General features: G+C 45.0%; 1 protein-coding gene across 1 annotated transcript in view; it reads right to left on the bottom strand.

Annotated features, from left to right (window-relative positions):
- Positions 1–3,268: 3,268 nt before the first annotated feature.
- Positions 3,269–22,072, bottom strand: part of GPC3 (glypican 3) — a 434,855-nt gene continuing 416,051 nt past the window's right edge. Inside the window, exon 8 of the mRNA XM_041741320.1 lies at positions 3,269–3,794. Coding sequence (XP_041597254.1) covers positions 3,625–3,794 — 170 coding nt within the window. The 3' untranslated portion in view covers positions 3,269–3,624. The remainder of the gene's footprint in view (positions 3,795–22,072) is intronic.

A 22,072-nucleotide genomic window follows, 5' to 3' on the forward strand; every position in this document is an offset into this window, starting at 1 on the left:
GCTGAGCCACCCAGGTGCCTCTGGACTGATTCATATTACAGAATTATATGTTGGGTATGATCTCATGTGTGTGAATATACACAGAAAAAGAAAGCCTAGAAGGATAGAAATACAATATTTAATAGTAAATATCTTGGGGGATGGAATTATGGCTAAAAATCTTAAAAAAAAGAATTTTTATTACCTATATGTATTTCTTCTGAATAGAATAAATCTGCTAAGAATTAAAAGTGTCCAGCAACCAAATAGGCTGCTCTATAATCCATCGAGAGCCCTGCCTCAGGCAGTTATCAAACAAAGATCACGAGATGAGCCAGCAGGTCTTTACCAGAGTTGACCTGATGAAGTTCACACGTGCATTCAATGAGGAGGAGGCCTGGAAGCTTCCAACAAGATGGGACAACTTCCCAGTTGTCAGGTCTATTCTAAGGACAAAATAGCCTTCTAACCATAATTCCCATGTAGGAAGTTGAAATCAAAGGGTAGAATAAACAGTTCAAAAATGAAAAGCCACCAACTAGCTGTGAAACTGGATTCTGAACTAGAGGAATTAAAAATATAGAAGGACAGGGAAAGGCATGGATGGAAAGAAGAAAGAGACAGGAATCTCAGTAAAACGAAATGTCAATGAAAGATGGCAGAGTCAAAAAAAAAAAAAAAAGATGGCAGAGTCGGGGCACCTGGGTGGCTCAGTGGTTGAGCATCTGCCTTCGGCTCAGGGTGTGATCCCAGGGTCCTGGGATCCAGTTCCAAATTGGGCTCCCCATGGGGAGCCTGCCTCTCCCTCTGCCTGTGTCTCTGACTCTCTGTGTCCCTCATGAATAAATAAAATCTTTTTAAAAAAAAGATGGCAGAGTATCCATGGCTTGTATGTGGGTATGGTTATCCACTTAAATCCCAACCATTTAGCTGAAGCCCGCAGGCCATGGATATCCCAGAAGAGCTGTCTTCTGCCCCCACCACTCAGCCTTGATGGACCCAAGCTGGCATACAGTGTACCAACACAGCAGACACACTGGCTAGAAGCCACTTCACTTCTAGGCACTGAAGTGTGTCAAATATGACTTCAGGCTGGAGAAGTCCTGAGAAGCATACAGGAGCCGCACATTCATGACCCCAGTGCCAGGCAAGACAATGATGCTACAAAATTGAAGTAACAAAGAAACTAGACATCCTGTTCTGACTCTTCCCTTTATTTTTAAGATTTTTAAAATTTATTTGACAGAGAGAGAGAGAGCACAAGCAGGGGAGCAGCGGGCAGATGTAGAAGGAGAAGCAGGCCCCCTGCGGGTGTGGGGCTTGATCCCAAGACAGACACTTAAACAACTGAGCCACCCAGGCACCCCTGACTCTCCACTTTATAAGAGGGAGCTTGCTTGAGATTCTCTCTCTCCCTCTCCTTCTGCCCCTCCCTGCTCCCTCTCGAAAAATAAAATATAAAATAAAATAACAAAATAAAATAATGTAAGATAAAATAAAATCTAAAAAATAAAAAGTAAAAGCTGATAATTAATCCCTTTCGCCTCCTGGAGAGGAAGAACAGACTTTAGAATAGTCCTCTCCTGCCTGCAGGCATAAAACCTGGTCTCGGAACCACAAATTATTTTTGCCACATTAAATAAAAACCTTCCTGCAGAATGACAGGGACGATTATGAGGTGAGAAGCCAGCTCTAGCTCCTTTTTCCTGGCCTGGTGCTGTTGTAATACCACCCTCCGGGGCCCAGGAGCAAACCTTTCCAGTATTTATGTTTCCTGAATCCAAGAACAAAGATTCGTACAAATCCCATTCAAACACAGAAATAATGATGGTTTGAAAAACAAAGATAATTCCCTCTCCAGTCTTTGCAAGCGCTACAAATCACTGAAATCGTATTAACAAATGAGACTGATAGTAGTCTTCAATGAAAGCAAGGGAAGGACATGCTAAACCAAACGTTTCCAATTTGTGCTTGTGAAAACTTCTGCAAAGGATGAAAATAAATATTGGAGACCTGTGGTCCGCAGGAGACCCTGATGGAAGTATGTTGGTGACAGCAGGAGGGGGGAATGATAACTTGTGAGAAATTGCACCTCCTGCATCCCGCATGGTGACCTCTGGCCATTGGGCAGAAACTGGAGATCCTGGCTGGGACCACCTTCTAGAATCAAAGGGGATTCTCTGGTCCCTTCCCTGACCTTTGTTCATGTTCCTTCACTGTGGCTCACCCTTTCTTTTTCATACTCATTCAGCCTCCCCTGTTCCTGTCCTCAGGTGGGAGTCGAGTTCCTGCTCATTAGAAAGAATCAGTAATGTTCCTGATGGAAAAAAAAAAAATCATGTTTCTGTGGCTCTGACCTGGCACATGAGCAATAAATAACGTGAGGCATTGTAACAACAGGTTGGTTATTCCTGGGGTTATTTGGCAGCACAGTAACCAAATATCAGCACTGATGCCATTATTGTTGTGATGTTGCATGTGTAAAAACCAGATTTAAGTGAGAATACTGGCCTACAATTGAGAAAGAGTTGGTATTGAGTGTCGGTGCCAAATCTTCCGCTCCGGGGGAACAGGGATCAAATCTGTCTTGTTTTCTACTGCTTCCAGCATCTGGTACAGTACCGGAGCACAACAGGTACACAAAGTCTAGCTGTTGAGGAAACAAGTATCCAAGAAGCCCACCTGCAGCCCAGAGTGAACACAGGGGCTTTCTACAGATCATGGCTTTCCTGATGCCCACCTTTGCAGCCTGACCCAGGGCAACCACTGGCCCTGCCGTGTGGCAGTACCTGGAGAAGGGTGACAGGTGACAAGCCTGAGACAGTAGCAGAGAAGCTTGGGGAGTTTTTCTTTGCACAATTACTATTTCTCGGGCCCATGTCTCTGGGCTGGCCGTGGTGGGGAGGAAGGATGGTCCAAAGGTAATTACATGATGGTCCATGACCCACACGGAGGCTTTCTCTTTGGGCAAAGTGTTTGCGGCCAAGGGAAATTCGTAAGGAGAGATAGGGGAACTTTCTGAGATACCTTTGGTTCATAGGCAAGAATGCTGTAACTCAAGATTTCTACCTGGAGATTCTGCATTGGGAGTGTGTTGAGAGGGGTGGCTTTGACTGGGGTTGGGGCCAGGATTGATACCCCACCAATGGGCAGGCAGGGAGTTAGGGTTGAAGGACCTCACTGACACCTGATAGGATTTTTCCCATACTGACCAGGAAGCTAGGTGAGGGGGAAGAAAAGCATTGCATGGTCACCATAAACGAGGGCTTACAAAAAAGACCCAGTGCACTTTTATTTGAATATTTATTATTTTTTTCCAAAGAAATCCATGCAAAGGGAAAGAGACAAAGAGAGAGGGAAAGAGAAAGAGACATGGTAACCATGTTCTAGCAACCAAACATAGGAAAATAATTTGGCACAACTTGAGTTTTTTTTTTCTTTGCAAAAAGACAATCTACACTACCACTATTTACCTTCCTCAAAGACACCATTGATTTTTGAAAACATAACACACGGTTAGTCTTCTACTTAATGGCTGGAGGAGGTATACAAGATAAAAAAATAGAAAAAAATAAGAAGGTGGCTCCTTTACAGAGGAAGGCCACAGGGTGCTGACGGGCAGCACGGCGGCTGCGCGCTGGGAAGTCAGTGCGCCAGGAAGAAAAAGCACGCCACGGAGACTGCCAAGCTGGTAAGGGCCTTCAGGGGGGAATGGCCGTTCCCGAGGTTGTGAGAGGCTGCTATCTCATTGTCCTTCTGGTTCACGTGCTGCTTGCTTCCAGGAGCATCATCCACATCCAGATCATAAGCCAGTTCTGCCAAAAGAAAAGGAGACTTTGAAATTCACGAGTACCAACAGCATCAGCGTCCACCTGTCGTGGCTCCTGCACTGGTCCGGACCGCTGGGACGCCCCAGGGTTCTTTGAAAGGCAGGCCACTAGGAGATGAGAAGGAGCCAGGGCTGTAGGGGTGGGGGGTCCCACCAGTGGAAGGAGATGGCCAGAGGGGCTCCTTCCCGAGGTCACGCCCACAGGGAGAGCTGGCTGCTCCCTCCTCCCCTTTGGCTCCACCCATACCCAGGGTGCAGGTGGGGAGCTCTGCAACATCCCCTCCCCCCATGGTGGTGCTTGAAGGTCACTTTCACCAGATCTCGCTGGTATTAAAATGTAAGGTGCTGGGTGGGTGACTCTGTGTGTGCTTCTGTCTGTATGTGAGTCAGTGGGGTGGGCGATGCTGTAGGGGGTACCCCCAGTGTGCCATTCCTCCAGATTTTCTCCTGGAGACGTCGCTTGAATCAGAGTTGAGGGTAGGATAGTTTGCCATTGAAAGTTGTTTTATTTTTCCCAAATATTCCTTCTACGATCTATGTCATCTTTTCATCCCCCCACCCCGCCCTTACACACACACACACACACACACACACACACACCCCAACATCGATCTAATGCATAGGATTTAAACTGATCACAAGCCAAAACCAAGGAGAGGCTGTGCGGGGTGAGGGCTTTCCTTCATTGATCACCCACCATTTATGAGATACGGTTATGATTCTGAAAAGAAATTGGGGGGTTGGCGCTGCCCTTGAACATCTCTCAGAAGGCAAATCTGAGTAGATAGCAATTTGTCAGGAAATTCAAGACGGTCAGCGCTGGCATGGAGGTCAGCCTCCTTCAGCTTTGTTTTTCCAGATTTAGAACTTGGATCGACTCCCTTGGCTTTTCTAGACTCAGTCGCCAATGTTTCTATTTCAATAGCTTGGGAAGGTGATGTGATGTGAGTGCCCTCACCAGCCAACTGTCCTGTGGCCAGCAGAGCCGGAAAGATCCCTTGGAGACACTGAGATACAAAGCAACAGGCATAGAGGAATGACTGGGATTCTATAGAGGGAAGGAAGGAAGGGGAAGGAAGGGCTCCTCTTACAAGGGATGAAACACTCAGTAAGTCACAGGAAGAAAGTGTGAGGACCCAGCTGGCCAGGCTGCACACAGAGCAGGGCCCAGGACCAGGGCTAGTCCAAGGCTGGCAATGCTTAGAGCAGGCAGCAAGGTCAAGGTGATCAAAACCAGGGGGATCACACAGATTGCAATGCTCCTTTTCCAAACGGGCTGCTGTAGTTTCTACTGCCCTCAGCAATGATGAGAGAACCAAAGTTACTGGGCCCTCACTGGAAAGATTGTAGGAAGCATAAGATGATATATCAAGGTTTATTTATTTTTATTTTTTAAAGATTTTATTTATTTATTCATGAGAGACACGGAGACACAGAGAGAAGCAGGGACACAGGTAGAGGGAGAAGCAGGCTCCATGCACGGAGCCCGACGTGGGATTTGATCCTGGGTCTCCAGGACCACACCCTGGGCTGAAGGCAGATGCTAAACCACTGAGCCACCCGGGCTGCCCTCAAGGTTTCTTTAAATAATTGCACATTTTCTATGTCTTAGTTTACTAATAACATTTCTTAATGCATGATAGCTCATACCCTTTGCCTTTGTATCTGATGGGGATTAAGGTTTTTCCTCTTCATTTGAAGATATATTTTACCGAATCCTTTGTCATATTAAATACAAATAACGTTTCTATTTTGTGATTAACTATAATTAGTTTTCATTGCTGTACAAAGAAATCATGTTTTCACTTTTTAAAAAAGGTTGCATTTATTTATTCATGAGAGACACAGAGAGAGAGGCAGAGACACAGGCAGAGGGAGAAGCAGGGTCCACGCAGGGAGCCTGATGTGGGACTCGATCCCAGGACTCCAGGGTCATCCCCTGAGCTGAAGGCAGATGCCTAACCGCTGAGCCACCGAGGTGTCCAATTTCTTCACTTTTAATATCTATGAATCTGACTACATTTTGTTTTTCTAAAGCTGAGAATTTTTTTCTCCCAGAGTGCCAAGAAGAATTCAAATCAAATTTTTCCAGAGAACCCTCTTACCCAGGGAAAAGCGACTTGGCCAACTATAATTTGGATTTCCTCTCCCCTAAAAATAAATACATGCAAAGCAAATAAAAAGAAGACAAGAACAAACAGCAGCGGTCTATTTGGAAGTCAGACCTCTTTCTCTGAAAGGTGAACTATGCAGAGGACACAAGAGAAGGCCGAGGTCAGCACAGGCGCAGGTCACGATCGGATTTCACCCAAGTTGAGAACACATATGGCTCTAGCTGTTGAAACCCCAGCCTTGAGTCTCAAGGCAACTTCTCTACTTAAATGCACAGGAGTATTTTTAGGATTGACCTGAATGAGTGAACTCTTAGCTTTGCTTTCAGATTCCTTTTCCGGATATTCCCCTTGCCCAACCTCAAGATGAAACAATATCTATTCATGTTACCACTCAGCCCCTGTGCTATTTATCTTGCTCCTCAAATAATCCGCAAACACTGGACAGTTTCATGTACTAGAGCAGTTGCCGTAAATTTAGCAGATGCTAAGCCCAGAAGTTTCAAATCTTTTTTGCCACCAAAGACCTCTTTTGTTATTTCTATCTCTTGGACCCTATGTTTGGAAACTATAAGAACGACAAGTTCCTGAGTCCTCATTGTGGGCCAGGCACTGTGCTAAGCTCTTTATATACATTATCTCATTTAATTTAACCTTCTTAATAATGTTGCAAGGTAGGCATTACAATTCCCATTTTACTGATGAGGAAGCTCCAACCCAGGTTCCTTTTTGGCCCATATTTGCACAGCTGGTAAGTGACAGAGGAGCTGTTTGAATGCATGTCTGACTCTGAACCTCGCTTGAAGCTATACTGTCTCTTGAACAACTTTGTGTATCAAATACACTGTAGTGATTGAGTAGTGATGGACTTTTTTCTTGAAAGACAAAACCCCACCTTGATCAGTAAAATACATACTTCCAAAGAGAACTCAAGAGCATGAGAAAACACTCTCAGTGTTTCCACATGAAAGTGATCACATACTTGACTGAGTAGCCTTATTAAGCTTTGTGAAAGTCTGAAAAGAGCTCCGAGTTTGAGGACCAAGAATGGAAATTATGTCCTTTCCATTTCCTGGAAGAAATAAGCAATGATGGCCAAGGCTATTAGATACCCCAAACACAAAGCTGGCCCGAGTTTTCTACCTGCAAAGGCCCCCAGAAATACTCAGAATAATGCCTTCCTGTGCTCTCAAAGCTGGGACCAACAGTTTCCTGAGGCTCCTCCACTTAAGAGCAGCAACCCTATGGCTGGGCTTCTTTGGTGTACATCGATGGGAATCCCAGCAAAGACACACTCTGGGCCTGGGCCACCATCATGGAGATTAGAGACAAAGGGGACAGCTTAGCCTGACAATGAAGCATTATGAGATACACAGGACATAGGGTTTTGGTCAAAGATAAATGTGGATATTCCTGGACAAGGGAAATACAACCCAGTTTAATTCAACAAATTAATGGTAGCCTACAATGTCCCAAGCATTGAGCTGGAAGGCTGGAGAAGGACTTAGTGCCTGTCTTCAGGAATCCCACACTCTGGCAAGGAAAACAGACCAATAGATACTTGGCAGAACGGAGTAAGGCTCAGATAAAGGCATGAGCCAAACACCATGGGGAGAGAAAAATTCCAAACAGAAGGCTCTGGGAAGACTTCTCAGAACAACTGGGATATAATCTACACCATGGGGGGTGGGGTGGGGAACCATAGCAGAGCTGAATGAGATGGTCATTCATTTCAGTTAGAAGGTTCAGCTTGAGCAAAATCATCAATATCAGAGGGCATGATCAGTAGGAGCAAGTAGCCTCTATGATGGCAGGGGACATAGGGTATACACTGTTGTTGTTGTTGTGTGTGTGTGTGTGTGTAGTTGCATGGTGGGTGGTAAAAGGTAAGGCAGGAAGGACAAGTTAAGGCCGAGTCATGGTGCATTGGGAATGCTAAGACTTTACTGTGTGGGCAACAGGGAGCCATTGGAGGTTTTAAAGTAAGAAACTCACACAATCTGACTGGTGTTTTTTAGAGAGATCATTGTTAACAGTTTGGAGGACAGCCCTAAGTGGGAGAGACTTATCAGACATCTTGTCTTAGAAAAAAACAAGAAGCCTGTGGGAACAGTATCTGGGGATCAGCCAGTAACAAATATAAATTTTTTTAAAAAACCTACAAAGGAGCTAAATCTACACCAAACCAAAACCTTCTCATTTTGCTACAAACCAGATCTATTATGGGAATCATCCTAAACCATTCTCTTCTAAATCATTCATATTTTTATGTTTATCAGTGATTTTCTAGAATGTGTCTCTGCTGTATTAGGTATATACTGTAAAATACACATAAATTGTTTCTGCCTTGCAGTTGATTGTCAGTGAGAGCCTTTTAGACCAGCAAAGAGATTTTCTTTCTTCTTAAAAATATTTTTATTTACTTATTCATGAGAGACACACAGAGAGAGGCAGAGACATAGGCAGAGGAAGAAACAGGCTCCTCACAGGGAGCCCGATGTGGCACTTGATCCCAGGACCTCGGGATCACACCTTGAGCAGAAGGCAGAAGCTCAACCACTGAGCCACCCAGGCATCCCAGCAAGGAGATTTTCTTTTCTTTTTCTTTTTCTTTTTTTTTTTTAGCAAGGAGATTTTCATGTGAAATCCAAAAATCAGTTTCTATTTGTAATCAGTTTGCCTATACCCAGAGGGTAGACACAACAATCTGTACTAATTATACACTCAGTTCTGACTCTCATTTTCCCTCCTTAGTGCTGCAGATCAGATACTATCTCTTTTTTACTATTTATTTTTTTCACATAAGAATACTCATTTTTTATTTTAAAGATTTTATTTATTTATTTATTTGAGAGAGAGAGAGAAAGAGCATGAACAGGGAGAGGGGCAGAGGGAGAAGGAGAAGCAGCCCCACCCCCAGCAGGGAGCCTGATGTGGGGCTGGATCCCAGGACTCTGGGATCATGACCTGAGCCAAAGGCAGATGCTTAACTGACTGAGCTACCCAGGTGCTCTTAAGATTGAAGCATTTTTATTTTATGTACAATGAGTTGGCATTAAGGTAGGTATCTTGGAAGGATATCAAGGAGTTTACTTAATTCAACTTAATGAAGCCCATTTCCTTTGCATACACACACTAGTGACACACATTGAGGCTGTATTTCTGGATCAGATCATGCCAGTTTGAGCAGGCATGGCACAAATAAGAACCCTGGCTGAATTTCCCCAGGCGGCTCTACCAGAGCAGCTGGTGGCCCATCTTGCTCTCTCGGATGCTATGAGGCAAAAAAGGCTATTTTTTTTTAAATTATGTAAACTCTACACCCACCAAGGGGCTCAAACTCACAACCCAGAGATCAAGATTCCATGCTCCATGACTGAGCTGGCTGGGCAATCCTATATAATCCCTTTAAAATAATTATCAGTCATCAAGGTCTGCACTTTGTGTTGAAAAGTTTTTCTGAGTTGGGCAAAGCACTCTGTGGGGAACCCTCCAGCCTTAGTTATTCAGAGTCACTCAGTGGAGTTCCCAGGGAAGGCTGTCCCACACTGAGAGTCTGGAGCCCTGGGCTCCAGGCCCAGCTCAGCCACTGTCGGACTATTTCACCTTGGGCAAGTCATTTCCCTCTACTCTGGACATCTGTCTCTCCATCTGCCCAAATCTGGGCATTGGACTGGATGAACCCTATGTGTCCTTCTAGTTTTATTTCTCTGAGATTCCCAGGCTCTCGGGGCCCAGTGAGGGAAAGTCTGCTATGAGCCATAATCTTCCCTCTACTCACAGTAGCCAAGGGGCTGTCCCCAGCAGAATCTCCATAAGCAAGTAGGGGCAATCAGCTGCTTCTCCTGGGCTGTGAATTCTTCTGGTGATGGTCATCAGCCACCAAGTTCTGAATCCCCTTTCTTCTTGAGCTGATCTAGTCCAGGATAAGAGATGCTAGCAACAAATAAATCTGTGCTGGACTGTTCTGGTTGCCTTTAAATCCGGGCATGATATCTTGCACTGAATCCAGGGCACACAAAGCTTTGGGAGAGAAGTTACTGGATTCAGGGTGCATCAAGCAGGCAGGTATGGACAACCAGAGAAGATGTGTCAGTCAGTGAGACAGGCCTGTGGGACTTTCCAAAGCCACTGGGGTCTTTGGCACGTAATAGGATGCAAATGTTTGCCCTCTGATGGCATGGGCATCCAGGGAAGCAGTGCGCTGCAATAGGGGCCTTGCCCACTCCAGTAGGCAGAGCTCCCGGGACAGCCTGAAAGGAGAGCTGGTATCAAAATACCAGGGGAGAGAATGCTGCTGTTGAGCCAAGCACGGGGGTTTCTTCCTTGCTAAGCCTGCTCCAGCAGATGGCTTCAATCCGGCCCTAATATAGCAACCGAGCAATACCGCTATCTCTGTGTTTTGCGTTTGCTGTGTACAGTTGGCTCCCAAGACATGAATATGTGAAACCTTCAGTACATTGCTTGGCAGACCCCAGAGGCTGAAAGTGGGGAAATCTCTGGAGGAATCATGTGCATTGCACCACTGCTCACTCTGCTGCCCGTTCCCACAGACGCCCGGGGCGCTGCCGTTCACTTCGGAATCCCAAACAGATCTGGGTTGCCTTGCCTGCCCCGTCCACAACACCCTCCTCCTGCCACATCAACCTCCACTCCTTTGTGAACTTTCAGGTGTGAAATGACTACTTGGACTTGAAAGCAGAAGAAAGGGGCTGTCGCTAATGACCCTGGGGTCTCTGGGAGTCTATATTTTCTTCTTCATAGATCAGACGAGGGGAAGCTGGCACACTTGGGGCCTCTGGTTTCTAATTGGTCTGGTGGGACTCCTTTTAGAATGGGGCCATTTCACAATGTGCCTTCTTGACAAACAAGTGAGCTACCAACTTTGCAGACTGTAAATTCTGGGAACTACCCAATGGCCTCTCCCAGAAGAGGGCTGGGCAATGAGATGCCCACTTCTTTTCTTATAGCCAAGTCCAGCCACAAACACCCTCTGGGTTGTTGAAAAACTATGGTGGATTTCCCCATTAGGTGAGGTGTGGCCTCTCCTTATAGGTCCTCTGTTTTCGGGTTGGAGTATGTGTCTCTTCAGGTTATCCTGAAGTGGGTACATAAGGCCATGGTATGCTTTTTTTCCCTAAAGATCTAGGGGAGAAAGCACACCATTTTATACTAAAACATCCAAGGCTGATGATGAGGTAGAAATGCACTATTTGCAAACTCATTTAAGACCTGATAAAATATTTCACATTTACTAGGACTTTCAGATTCTGTCTCAGATCCTCAGGAGCAGGTGTTCACTCTCACTCCTTACTGATGTACAGGGTACTTCAGTAGGAAGGTCTTAAAAGCATTGGTAGGATCCTTGGGTCATCTGAGCTTGGTATACTACTCAAAGGTGGACACTCTGACTCACATGCTCCTAGTTACTGACTTAAGGGATGCTTTTCTATGACGACTTCCTTGTTGAGAGGAGAACATCACAAGAACTGCCCTTACCAGGGACTCAGACTGCTTAGTTTACTAATACAAAATGGTGTGGCGCCTGGGTGGCTTGGTCAGTCAAGCGTCTGACTTCAGCTCAGATCATGATCTTGGGTTGGTGGGATTGAGCCCTGCAGTGAGTCTGTTTCTTCCTCTCCCTCTGTCCCTCCCCCTCCTTGTGTGCACATATACTTTCTCTCTCTCTCTCTCTCTCTCTGAAATAAATAAATCTGTTTTTTAAAAAAGAAAACTAATACAAAATGGTTTCCAGGGGATTCGATCATGACTAATGCTCCACTGTGACATTCAGCCATTTAGAAAGGAACAAGCAAAAATATCACTCGATTCCTTTGGAAATTAAATCATTTTACTATAGAATCTTATTGTAACATGGGCCACTACTATACTTATTTAGGTACATCATGAGTCAAGTCATGTTCCCAGAAACAGAACAACTGTGTCCTAGAAACCCTGACAGCACGAGAGGGTGGTGTGGGCGCTGGCCCTCCTCCACCAGCCCCAGAATTATCACCACCTTCCACACAAGTGTCTCGACTACTACTCTCATGTCTACAGATCCTTCTCACCCAAGGCTGCTTGACAGCTCCATAGGAATCACACCTCATCATAGCCTTCACTTCCCACAGGAGAAATTACCTCATCCCGTGGGACAGAGAGAAGATTGAGATGAGAACAAGCTTAGAGAAGATGAGGAAAGAGAACATGGTAGAGAGGGGAGGGCTAGCATGGTCCAGTGTCTATGGAGAGGTCAGGCAAAGTAAGGAACTGAGAAGCAGCTATTGAAAGGGTCAACCAGATGGTTATAGGAGATTGTTGAGAGAGGTTCAATAGGGCAGTTGGGTGAAAAAACAGACAGTATTGAGTTGAGGAGAAAGCAGGAACTGATATGGCCTCTCCCAGAAGAGGGGAGATATGGGTTTATTGAGTCCTGATCAGCCTTTGGAGAAGCTTGAGAGTGAGTGAAATGAAGCACTGTCACCCTGACTGTTCCCCACAATGCCTAATAAGTATGTACAACCTCGCCTCCTCAGTGTGCCAACTCAGGATGGCCTTTGGAAATGCTGTTTTCTTGTTATTCTTGATACACTGACAACCTGTACTAGACACTCAGATACTTGTATACCAATGTTAATAGCAGATTATTCACAATGGCCAAAGGATTGAAGCAACCCAAGTGTTCACCAATGGATGAATGGAAAAACAAAATGTGGTACATTTATGTAATGGGATATTATTCAGCCATAGAAAGGAACATGGTACTGATGCATGCCACAGTTTGTATAAAACTTGAAAACATGATGCTGAGTGAAAGAAGTGAGACACAAAATACCACATAGTATATGACTCCATTATATGAAATACACAGAATAGGCAAATTGTGGAAATAGTGGTCATGGTTGCATAACATTTTGAATGTAATTAACGTCACCAAATTGTACACTTAATGGTTTATTTTTTAGAGATTTTATTTATTTATTCATGAGAGACACAGAGAGAGTCAGAGACATAGGCAGAGGGAGAAGCAGGCTTCCTGTGGGGAGCCTGATGCGGGACTCGATCTCAGGACCCCGGGATCATGACCTGAACCGAAAGCAGATGCTCAACCACTGAGCCACCCAGGTGCCCCCACTTAATGGTTTAGATGGCAGGTTTTACATAATATATATTTTAGGACAATGAAAAAAAAACCTATAGAATCCAAAAGATAATGGAATCTGGGGCACATTCCAGTTCCAAAAGGGACCATACTCTACTCTAGACTTTGCAGAGGGGTGTGTGAGCATACCCCATACCAAAGTATCCACCCTCAAATGGCACTCCTTCAGTGCTTTTCAAGTCAAGTTGTCCAAAGGAATTAAAATGAATGGATATTTAGACACTACCCTATAAAGGCAGATGTGGGTCCTCAATGGGGAATGGCAGAAGAGGGCATTTAAAAAAAAATCTATTTATTCATGAAGGACACATAGAGAGAGAAAGAGGCAGAGACACAGGTAGGGGGAGAAGCAGGCTCCATGCAGGGAGCCCGACGTGGAACTCGATCCCGGGTCTCCAGGATCATGCCCTGGGCTGAAGGTGACGCTAAACCACTGAGCCACCCAGGGATCCCCTAGAGGGCAGTTTTTGTTAAGGATTTTCTTTGGAGGCTAAATATTTTAAGAGAAATGTTTATACAGTCTCAGGAAACAACATTTATTTTTGTGGCTCACAGATATGATGCTAAATTGAAACCACAGTTAAAAAAATCAATTGAAGGATACACTCTGTCTTCATTACTTTAATAGAAGTTTAATGGTTTAGATCCACAGAGCTCTATTTATAATATAAATTTCAGGCATGATGCCACTACAGAGGGGTGCATCACAGGGCTTCAAGGATATAGAAGGAAAACACAAAAGGTCACTTATCGTAGCCAAACCCAATTGCTGGAGAGGTGTCAGCAAAGTGAGGGAGGCGCCTTCTAGTCCCTTAGAGCCCCGGCTCCAAGATGCTCAGTGAAAAGCACTGTGACGGCATTTGGGGCAAGGCTTTAGATGCACTTGGATGGGAAAACCCAAAGTTTGGTCATCTTCCATTTTTAAAAAATATTTTATTTATTTGATAGAGACTGAGCACACAAGTAGGGGGAGGCAGAGGGAGAGGGAGAAAGCAGGCCCCCTATGGAGCAGGGAGCCAGATGTGGGCCTCAATCCCAGGACCCCAGGATCATGACCTGAGCTGAAGGCAGGCAATTAACTGATTGAGCCTCCCAGGAAGCTCAGTCATCTTCAATTTCTAAGAAACTATGGTGAACCTTACCAACAAACACACCTGAGAATTAAAATGTTTGCAATGTCCTGGCAATGCCCACAGCAAAGAAAATTATTAGTAGTACAATAGTCAGTAGGTCAAAATGGCTCAACTCCCTGAAAACACTCGGCCCGGCCATGAGAACACTGCAGGCCAGGAATCAACAGCAGGCAGGTGTCCTCATAAATGAAAGATGAAAAAAGCCTCCTTAAGTTGCTCCATCTGAATTTCTTCCTTAAGAACTCTTCAGTTGTGAAATGCCTCTGTCATCATCAATGGGATTTGGGGACTTGAGATTACTTTCCCTTCAATTTACTTGGAAGAACACCCTGTCATCCTGGCTCTATCTTCCTACCTTCCCATCTTTGGATCTGGAATGTCAGGAAGTCCCCATCTTCTCACGTTCACCCAGGCACTTGTGACCATCTTTCTCTCTTTCCTTCAGCTCCACTCCCTTCCCCAACACCCTGTAGTCCTCAGCATCCCAGCTCAATGAGATAGATACCCACTCCTCTCCAGGAAGCAGGACTGTCCTATTCTGTGGCAGCAGAAACAAGATCACGCTGTCTTCCTAAATCACAGGTTGAATCACATCTGTCTCTTCCTCAAAATCCTTTGATGGTTCCCTACTGGTTGTGGAATCAAGTCCTATTTCCTTAGCAGAGCATTCAGGAGCTTCTCTTCATATTGTCTTGCTTTCTAGTTTCCACCGCTCATACATTTCTCCAAGTATCAGATACTGTAGTCATACCATTCCGTTCATTATTGGCTGGAGAAGGCAAGTTCTTTGAAGTTCCCATGTCTTCTTCCATGCTGTTCCCTCAGCCTGGGATGGTCTGTCTCTCTCTCTCTGGTCTCAACTTCCATGATACCTCTTCCAGGAAGCCTTCCCATCTCATCCCAGCCCCATTTTTTTTTAAAAAAGATTTTATTTATTTATTCATGAGACACACACACACACAGAGACAGAGAGAGAGAGAGAGAGAGAGAAAGAGAGAGAGAGAGAGGCAGAGACACAGGCAGAGGGACAAACAGGCTCCACGCAGGAAGCCTGATGTGGGACTCGATCCCGGGACTCCAGAATCACGCCCCGGGCTAAAGGCAGGCACCAAACCGCTGAGCCACCTAGGGATCCTTGCCAGCCTAAATTAATCACTTCCCTCTCTGGCTCTTCATTGGATTTTACTTCTAGTATAGCATTCATTAATACAAATCAAAACCACAATGAGATACCACCTCACACCAGCGAGAATGGGGAAAATTAACAAGGCAGGAAACCACAAATGTTGGAGAGGATGTGGAGAAAGGAGAACCCTCTTGCACTGTTGGTGGGAATGTGAACTGGTGCAGCCACTCTGGAAAACTGTGTGGAGGTTCCTCAAAGAGTTAAAAATAGACCTGCCTTATGACCCAGCAATTGCCTTGCTGGGGATTTACCCCAAAGATACAGATGCAGTGAAAAGCCGAGACATCTGCATCCCAATGTTTCTAGCAGCAATGTCCACAATAGCCAAACTGTGGAAGGAGCCTCAGTGTCCATGGAAAGATGAATGGATAAAGAAGATGTGGTTTATGTATACAATGGAATATTCCTCAGCCATTAGAAATGACAAATACCCACCATTTGCTTCGATGTGGATGGACCTGGAGGGTATTATGCTGAGTGAAATAAGTCAATCGGAGGAAGGACAAACATTATATGGTCTCATTCATTTGGGGAATGTAAAAAATAGTGAAAGGGATTTTGGGGAAAGGAGAGAAAATGAGTGAAAATATCAGAGAGGGTGACAAAACATGAGAGACTCCTAATTCTGGGAAATGAACAAGGGGTAGTGGATGGGGAGGTGGGCAGGGAGATGGGGTGACTGGGTGATGGGCACTGAGGGGGCACTTGATGGGATGAGCACTGGGTGTTATACTATATGTTGGCAAATTGAACTCCAATAAAAAAACTGAATTTGCTAAAAAAAAAAATAGTATAGCGTTCATTTCAATCTGTCTCATAGGAGAGTTAGTATTCTCACGTTCCTGTCCTCAGCTAACTATGAGCTCCATCCACGTGAGAAATGAGTTCTATTCCTCTCCGGGGCTGCCACACAGTACCTGACTAGCACGGACGCTTACAAACATGCTTGTTGACTGACTGAACAAACACATTCTCCTCAGTCTACCGAGAGTGTACAGCTGCAGGGCTACTTCCTTAGCAGATACCCTTCCTGAAGAGTCTCTCCTCACAACCCAATGGTTTCCCTGGGAGCAAGAGTCCCAGTAAGCTATGATGAAGACAAGACAGAGGCAGGGCCAGAGCCTGGGTGGCCCTGGAAGCAAATGGCAGGGCTTGATCCCTGCCCTTTAAACTCGAGGCCCTTCTGACAACAGCCAGTTCTCATCAGCCCCAGCATCGGTTCCCTGTGCTCAGGGTGGATGGCATCTACAAAGATTATTTTCTCACTCCCTTTTGCTGCCTGGAACTTGATGCCTCGCTATGTAAGCAGCTGACACATGCATGGCATTCCACGGGCCATGCCGGGCAGGAAAACAGGTTGCTGGTGAGCAGGTTCCATTTATTTCTTACTCGGAAACTTCGCGATTGGGTTCCCATACCTTTGACCCATGCCTCTGGCCTGCGATCCACCCTCCCCGGGTCATGCCCTGCCCTTTACTTCACCACCAGCTCCCAGCCCCAAGCCCCCAGGGCTGCTGATGATTGAGATTTGGGCACCTGGCCGTGTGACATCAAAATACAGCTTCGTTAATGAAGTCCCTTGCCCAGGTGCAATAGGACAAAGCCATGGGCCTTTAGTTCCCGCTCTGACACTGGCCAGCACCAGCTCCCCTCGGGTCGGGTGGCTGCCAGGAAAATGCAGTCATGAGCCGGCATGTGAATAAATACAATGCCTTAACCTAAAAGTTCTGTGTTTTCATTCTTTCCCCCTTTCCACTTCTCTATTCACTCCTTTTTTCTCTTGCCGTTCCTCTTTAAACTCATTTCCTATATCCAATTATTCTCCCCTCTGCTGTCTAGTCCGTGCTCTACTAAGCATTCTCTCCTGTCTCCACTGTGATGTTTTCCATATCCGTAGGCAAGGGGCAAGGCTGGAATCCTCGGATGGATTTTGAATCTAAGGATGCTTTTCCATCTCTTCCCACTTTGATTTGAACCTCTCACCAGGGTTCTATTTGTTTTAGAAGTGGTTCTAGCAGTCCCTTCCTCAATCTTCCATTCTCATACAGATTGCCACTCTGCATCATTTCCCCGGGTCCTGCCTGATTCTGCCCTCAGCCCTGTACCCGGTCATCTCCCCTCTGTAATTTCCCTTCTCTCTCTATATCAGATTATTCTCATTCCATAGCCATGCCATTTTATTTTTATTTGACTTTAAGTCATCCCTACACCCAATGTGGGGCTCGAACTCATGACCCCAAGATCAAGAGTCACAGGCTCCACCAGCTGAGCCAGCTGGGCACCTTGCCAAGCCAGTTTAGTTACTGCTATTTTGTGGCCTTGTCTTTCTCTTAAGGGGAAAACTATTTGGACTTAAATAAAGAACTTTCTAATAATTAGTGCAATCTGAAAATTGCACAGGCTACCCTTAAACAGTGAGCTCTACATATGGAGGTGGTCCCAGAGGCTTCAGACAGCCATTTGGTGGAGATACTGGTAAAGGGGGTCAAACATAGAATGAGAGTGAAGGTAAATAGCATCTGATGACCCTTCCAACCCGAAGATTCTAGGTTTTCATTTAGGTCCTTAGAGGTCTCATGGCAGGGATAAAGGGTGAAGGGACAGGGTTAAAGTGACCTTTGCATTCCTCCCTTTAACACAGATACTATGTGGAGAGGAATCTAAAGAGACTGCTTTGGAGGCTCTCTCAAAGAAAGGGATGGTGTCTTTTGGAGACCACGACTTGCTTAGAGAGGAAGGCTTTAAGTTTGCCAAGGAAGGGCAGCCTGGGTGGCTCAGCGGTTTAGCGCACCTGCCTTTGGCCCAGGTGGTAATCCTGGAGACCCGGGATTGAGTCCCATGTCGGGCTCCCTGCATGGGGCCTGCTTCTCTCTCTGCTTGTGCCTCTACCTCTTTCTCTGCATCTCTCTGTGTTTCTCATGGATAAATAAATAAAATCTTTAAAAAAAGTTTGCCAAGAAATTATCAACCAATGCATTATTTTAAGGGATTAACTACTGACCTGCCTAAAATGGGGAAAGAGAACCACACTGTCTGTCCAGCGTATGAGCGTAGGGCCTAAGTCTCAGAAATGATGCAACTATTTATTAGGCAGCATGAAATATGCATATAAGAGGACACTGCCTACACAGAAGATGGAGCAATGAATTCAGGAATTGTTTACTTTGAATTTTCCCCCTACCAATATTCAACAATTAGCAGTGATTTGCAGGTGGTAGCCATCTTGCTCAACACAGCCACACAATCCACACAAGCCACTCAAGATCCATATGAAGAAAAAAAGAGGCATCAGATGGAGGAAATCCATTTGGGGAACATGATTAGGACATGAGTTGGAAGGCCCCAAGTGGAAGGCAACTGAGGAAAAAAAGCTGGATGATCCTCATACAAATAGCTCTGTGGGCATTAGAACAAAGTAGGCAAGTCCAGAGGGAGGCCAGGAAAGGTACATGGATGCCAAGTGATCCCACAGCTATAAAGATGTAGAAAGGAAAAGGGAAAATTCTACTACAAAAGAGTGGCATTCAGATCACTAAGGAGAAGTAGAAAAAGCAGCAGGAAGATATTAAAGCAAAATAAAAAGAAGATGCCACTAGCAAGAAATGAGTACTTTAATTAAGTAGAGTCAAGGGCAGCCCTGGTTCCTTATAATGAAGAAGGGGCAGGAATTTTCGGTATTGTCTTTACCTATCTACGGAATACATCAAAGGTGCCCATTAAACAAGACAAATGCACCGCATTATTGGCCAAGTGACACGAAGAAGGAAAGTGTCTCAGAAGGACAAGGTGTCATGCTATAAGCATAGCAGTGGCATCTTCAGGATGGGGATTAAGGAAGGCCCTTGACCCCATGAGCACAAGGGGAGGGTGTTGAATCACTCAATTGGACACCTGAAGCTCCTCTTACACTGGCTGTTCACTACACTGGAAGTAAAATAAAGACTTAAAAAAGGAGGAGAAAATAGGTGATGGCATGTCCAAGCAAACAGGCCTCGCATGGCCAATAGAGAAACCATGTTTAAACACATCAAAATGCAACCACCACTACCAACAAAAGATGGAAACTGGGGCCTTAGAGCCTGGCACCCTAACCTTCTGGAAACCTCTACTGAAAAAATAATGGAAATAAACCCAGCAGCTCCTTTGCCATTATCCGAAGGAAAACAGAGACGAAGGTGATAATCTTCGTTGCTTGGTGAAAAGCAAATCAAACACTAAGTAGTTTCTGCTACGGCAAGACTGTGGGAGAGAATCAGGATGTGGCATCCGTAATCTCCTGTGATTCCTGTCATTTTATTTCATGGGGGCTTTCCCAGCCAATGAGGAGGAAGAGATTAGACGGGAAAGTTCCCCTGGAGTCACAGCCTGCCCCAAACTAAATTCAGATGCATTGTTTTCGTTTTTGTTACATTTTTACCTTTTCAACAGCTTTATTGAGGTATGATTTAAATACCATACAGCACCCACTTCAAGTAAATTTCCAGGATACAATTCAGTGATTTTCAGTGAATGTAAGGAGGTATGCAACCATCATCATAATTCAATTTTTGAGCATTTTCATCAGCCCAATACCCAATAAGATCCTTCACGTAAACCCTCAAGGTCTAAATCTTCAATGGAATCTTTTTCCTTTGAGCTCTCTTGGAGCATCCCATACTGCTGGCTACTCTCTGTTTTGAAGTCTGGCCTCCCTGTATTTTCTGACACTACTCCCTGAAGTCCCTCCTGTACCTCTGGAACCATTCTCAGATTTCTCTGAGAATCCCTGAAGCTGTTGATGGATGTGCTCTCATCTCTTCCTTGGCCCTCCACTCTTCTCACTTTGAGTCTTCTTGAATGTTCTCTTCAGTGCCCCTGGTTTCAGCTATCATTGAGGATTCCCAAATCTCTCTCTTACTCAGACATCTCCCTGGAGATCTAACTGCTCCCTGGCCATTTCTACCTGGATGGCTCTCAGGCAACTCAGATCCAACAAGCCACAAACAATGCAGCATTTCTAGTCCTTTAAGTGCCCCCCCCCATCGTGTCCACCCCCTTCCCATCCCCTGACCCCTTCCCCACCTGGTTTGGTGATTGCTTCTTACTGGCCATCCAGTTGCCCAAGCCTGAAACTTGCAGGACTCCCTAGATTCCTCCTCCTTTTTCTCCCTCTGTGTCTAATTAATGATCGCATCCGGTAAAGTCTGGGCCCTTACTATTTTGTGAATTCCTCTTCTTTCCATTGGGACTGCTTAGATTATGCTCTCATTATCTCTCACCTGGACTAGCAGCCTCCCTGTTTTGTCCTCATGCAAACTATCCTCCGCACAGTTGATAGGGTCCTTTTATTTTGTTAATTTTTAAACTACTCAACACATGAATGCATTCTTGAAGCTAAAGGTTCAAACAACACCTGAGTATATACAGAAACAAAGAAAGCCTCCTCTTTCCACTTTTCCCCCTTCCACAACTCCCCAGGGGTAATTACTGGTAAATAAAGAAAATACTGGTACTTTCGATGCATATGCATATGCTACAATCTCTCCAAAATCTCTGTATATTAATACATGTAGAACGGTCCCATTCTTTTAATCACTGCAAGAATTTCATAGTATGAATATCACCATTAGCTATTTCCCCACCGAGAGCACTGCTTTTGCTCCTTACTCCTTCCTGGCCCAAACAATGCTGCAGTGAACATCCTCCAACACACACTTTTGGATACATGGCTTATTTCTCCAAGGTTTATTCCTAGGATAAAACTGGCCTGTAGGAATGGAGGTTGCCTGGGAGCTAGCTTGTAGGGCAGTAGGACAGAAGAAGGTGAGGAATACTGGCTGGAGAAGATTTGAGAGAAAGGAGATGAATGTATTTTTTTTGTTAAAAAGATGATGTAGGGGATCCCTGGGTGGCGCAGCGGTTTGGCGCCTGCCTTTGGCCCAGGGCACGATCCTGGAGACCCGGGATCGAATCCCATATCAGGCTCCCGGTGCATGGAGCCTGCTTCTCCCTCCGCCTGTGTCTCTGCCTCTCTCTCTCTCTCTGTGACTATCATAAATAAATAAAAAAATTAAAAAAAAATAAATAAAAAATAAAAAGATGATGTAGAGGTTCTCAAGACACAGGATGGTATTAGGAAATCTTTAGGGAAAAATCATCTTAGAATGTTATCACCTTAATGAAATAGCTATTTTAAAAAACCAATTCATTTAAAACAAACTATGCCTTTCTAAGCTATGCCAAATCTGGCTGGGCACACGTGTCATAAAGATAAGCTGGCAGTCCAGTGGCCCACTACTGAATGTGAATAGGCAATAGAGCATACTCATGAAAGCCAGTATTACACTAAACTACAGACCTTGGATTATGGGGCAAATCCTAGCACAAAAACTTCACTATGGTCCTTGGCTGTACCCATTTTACTGTTGTTTTTCATTTTTATTTTCACAATTTTAGGGGGTGGTGGTGAGAAAATTTCTCAGAGCAGAGAATCCTAATCAGTAAGGGCTGGAAAACAAGTCTTTTGAGGGAGTGCTAAAGTTAATGTCTAGTGACATTTGATTCACTTCCAAAAGTGGTCCCGAGATCCAGTTGGCCAAGAACTGTCAATGTCGGCAATAAGCTCATTGCTCAGCAGGCAGGTCCACAACCACATTGGCAACAAAGCAACAACGCAAAGGGGAAATTGAGCAA

This window comes from Vulpes lagopus, chromosome X (assembly GCF_018345385.1).
Source record: "Vulpes lagopus strain Blue_001 chromosome X, ASM1834538v1, whole genome shotgun sequence".
Taxonomy (NCBI): domain Eukaryota; kingdom Metazoa; phylum Chordata; class Mammalia; order Carnivora; family Canidae; genus Vulpes; species Vulpes lagopus.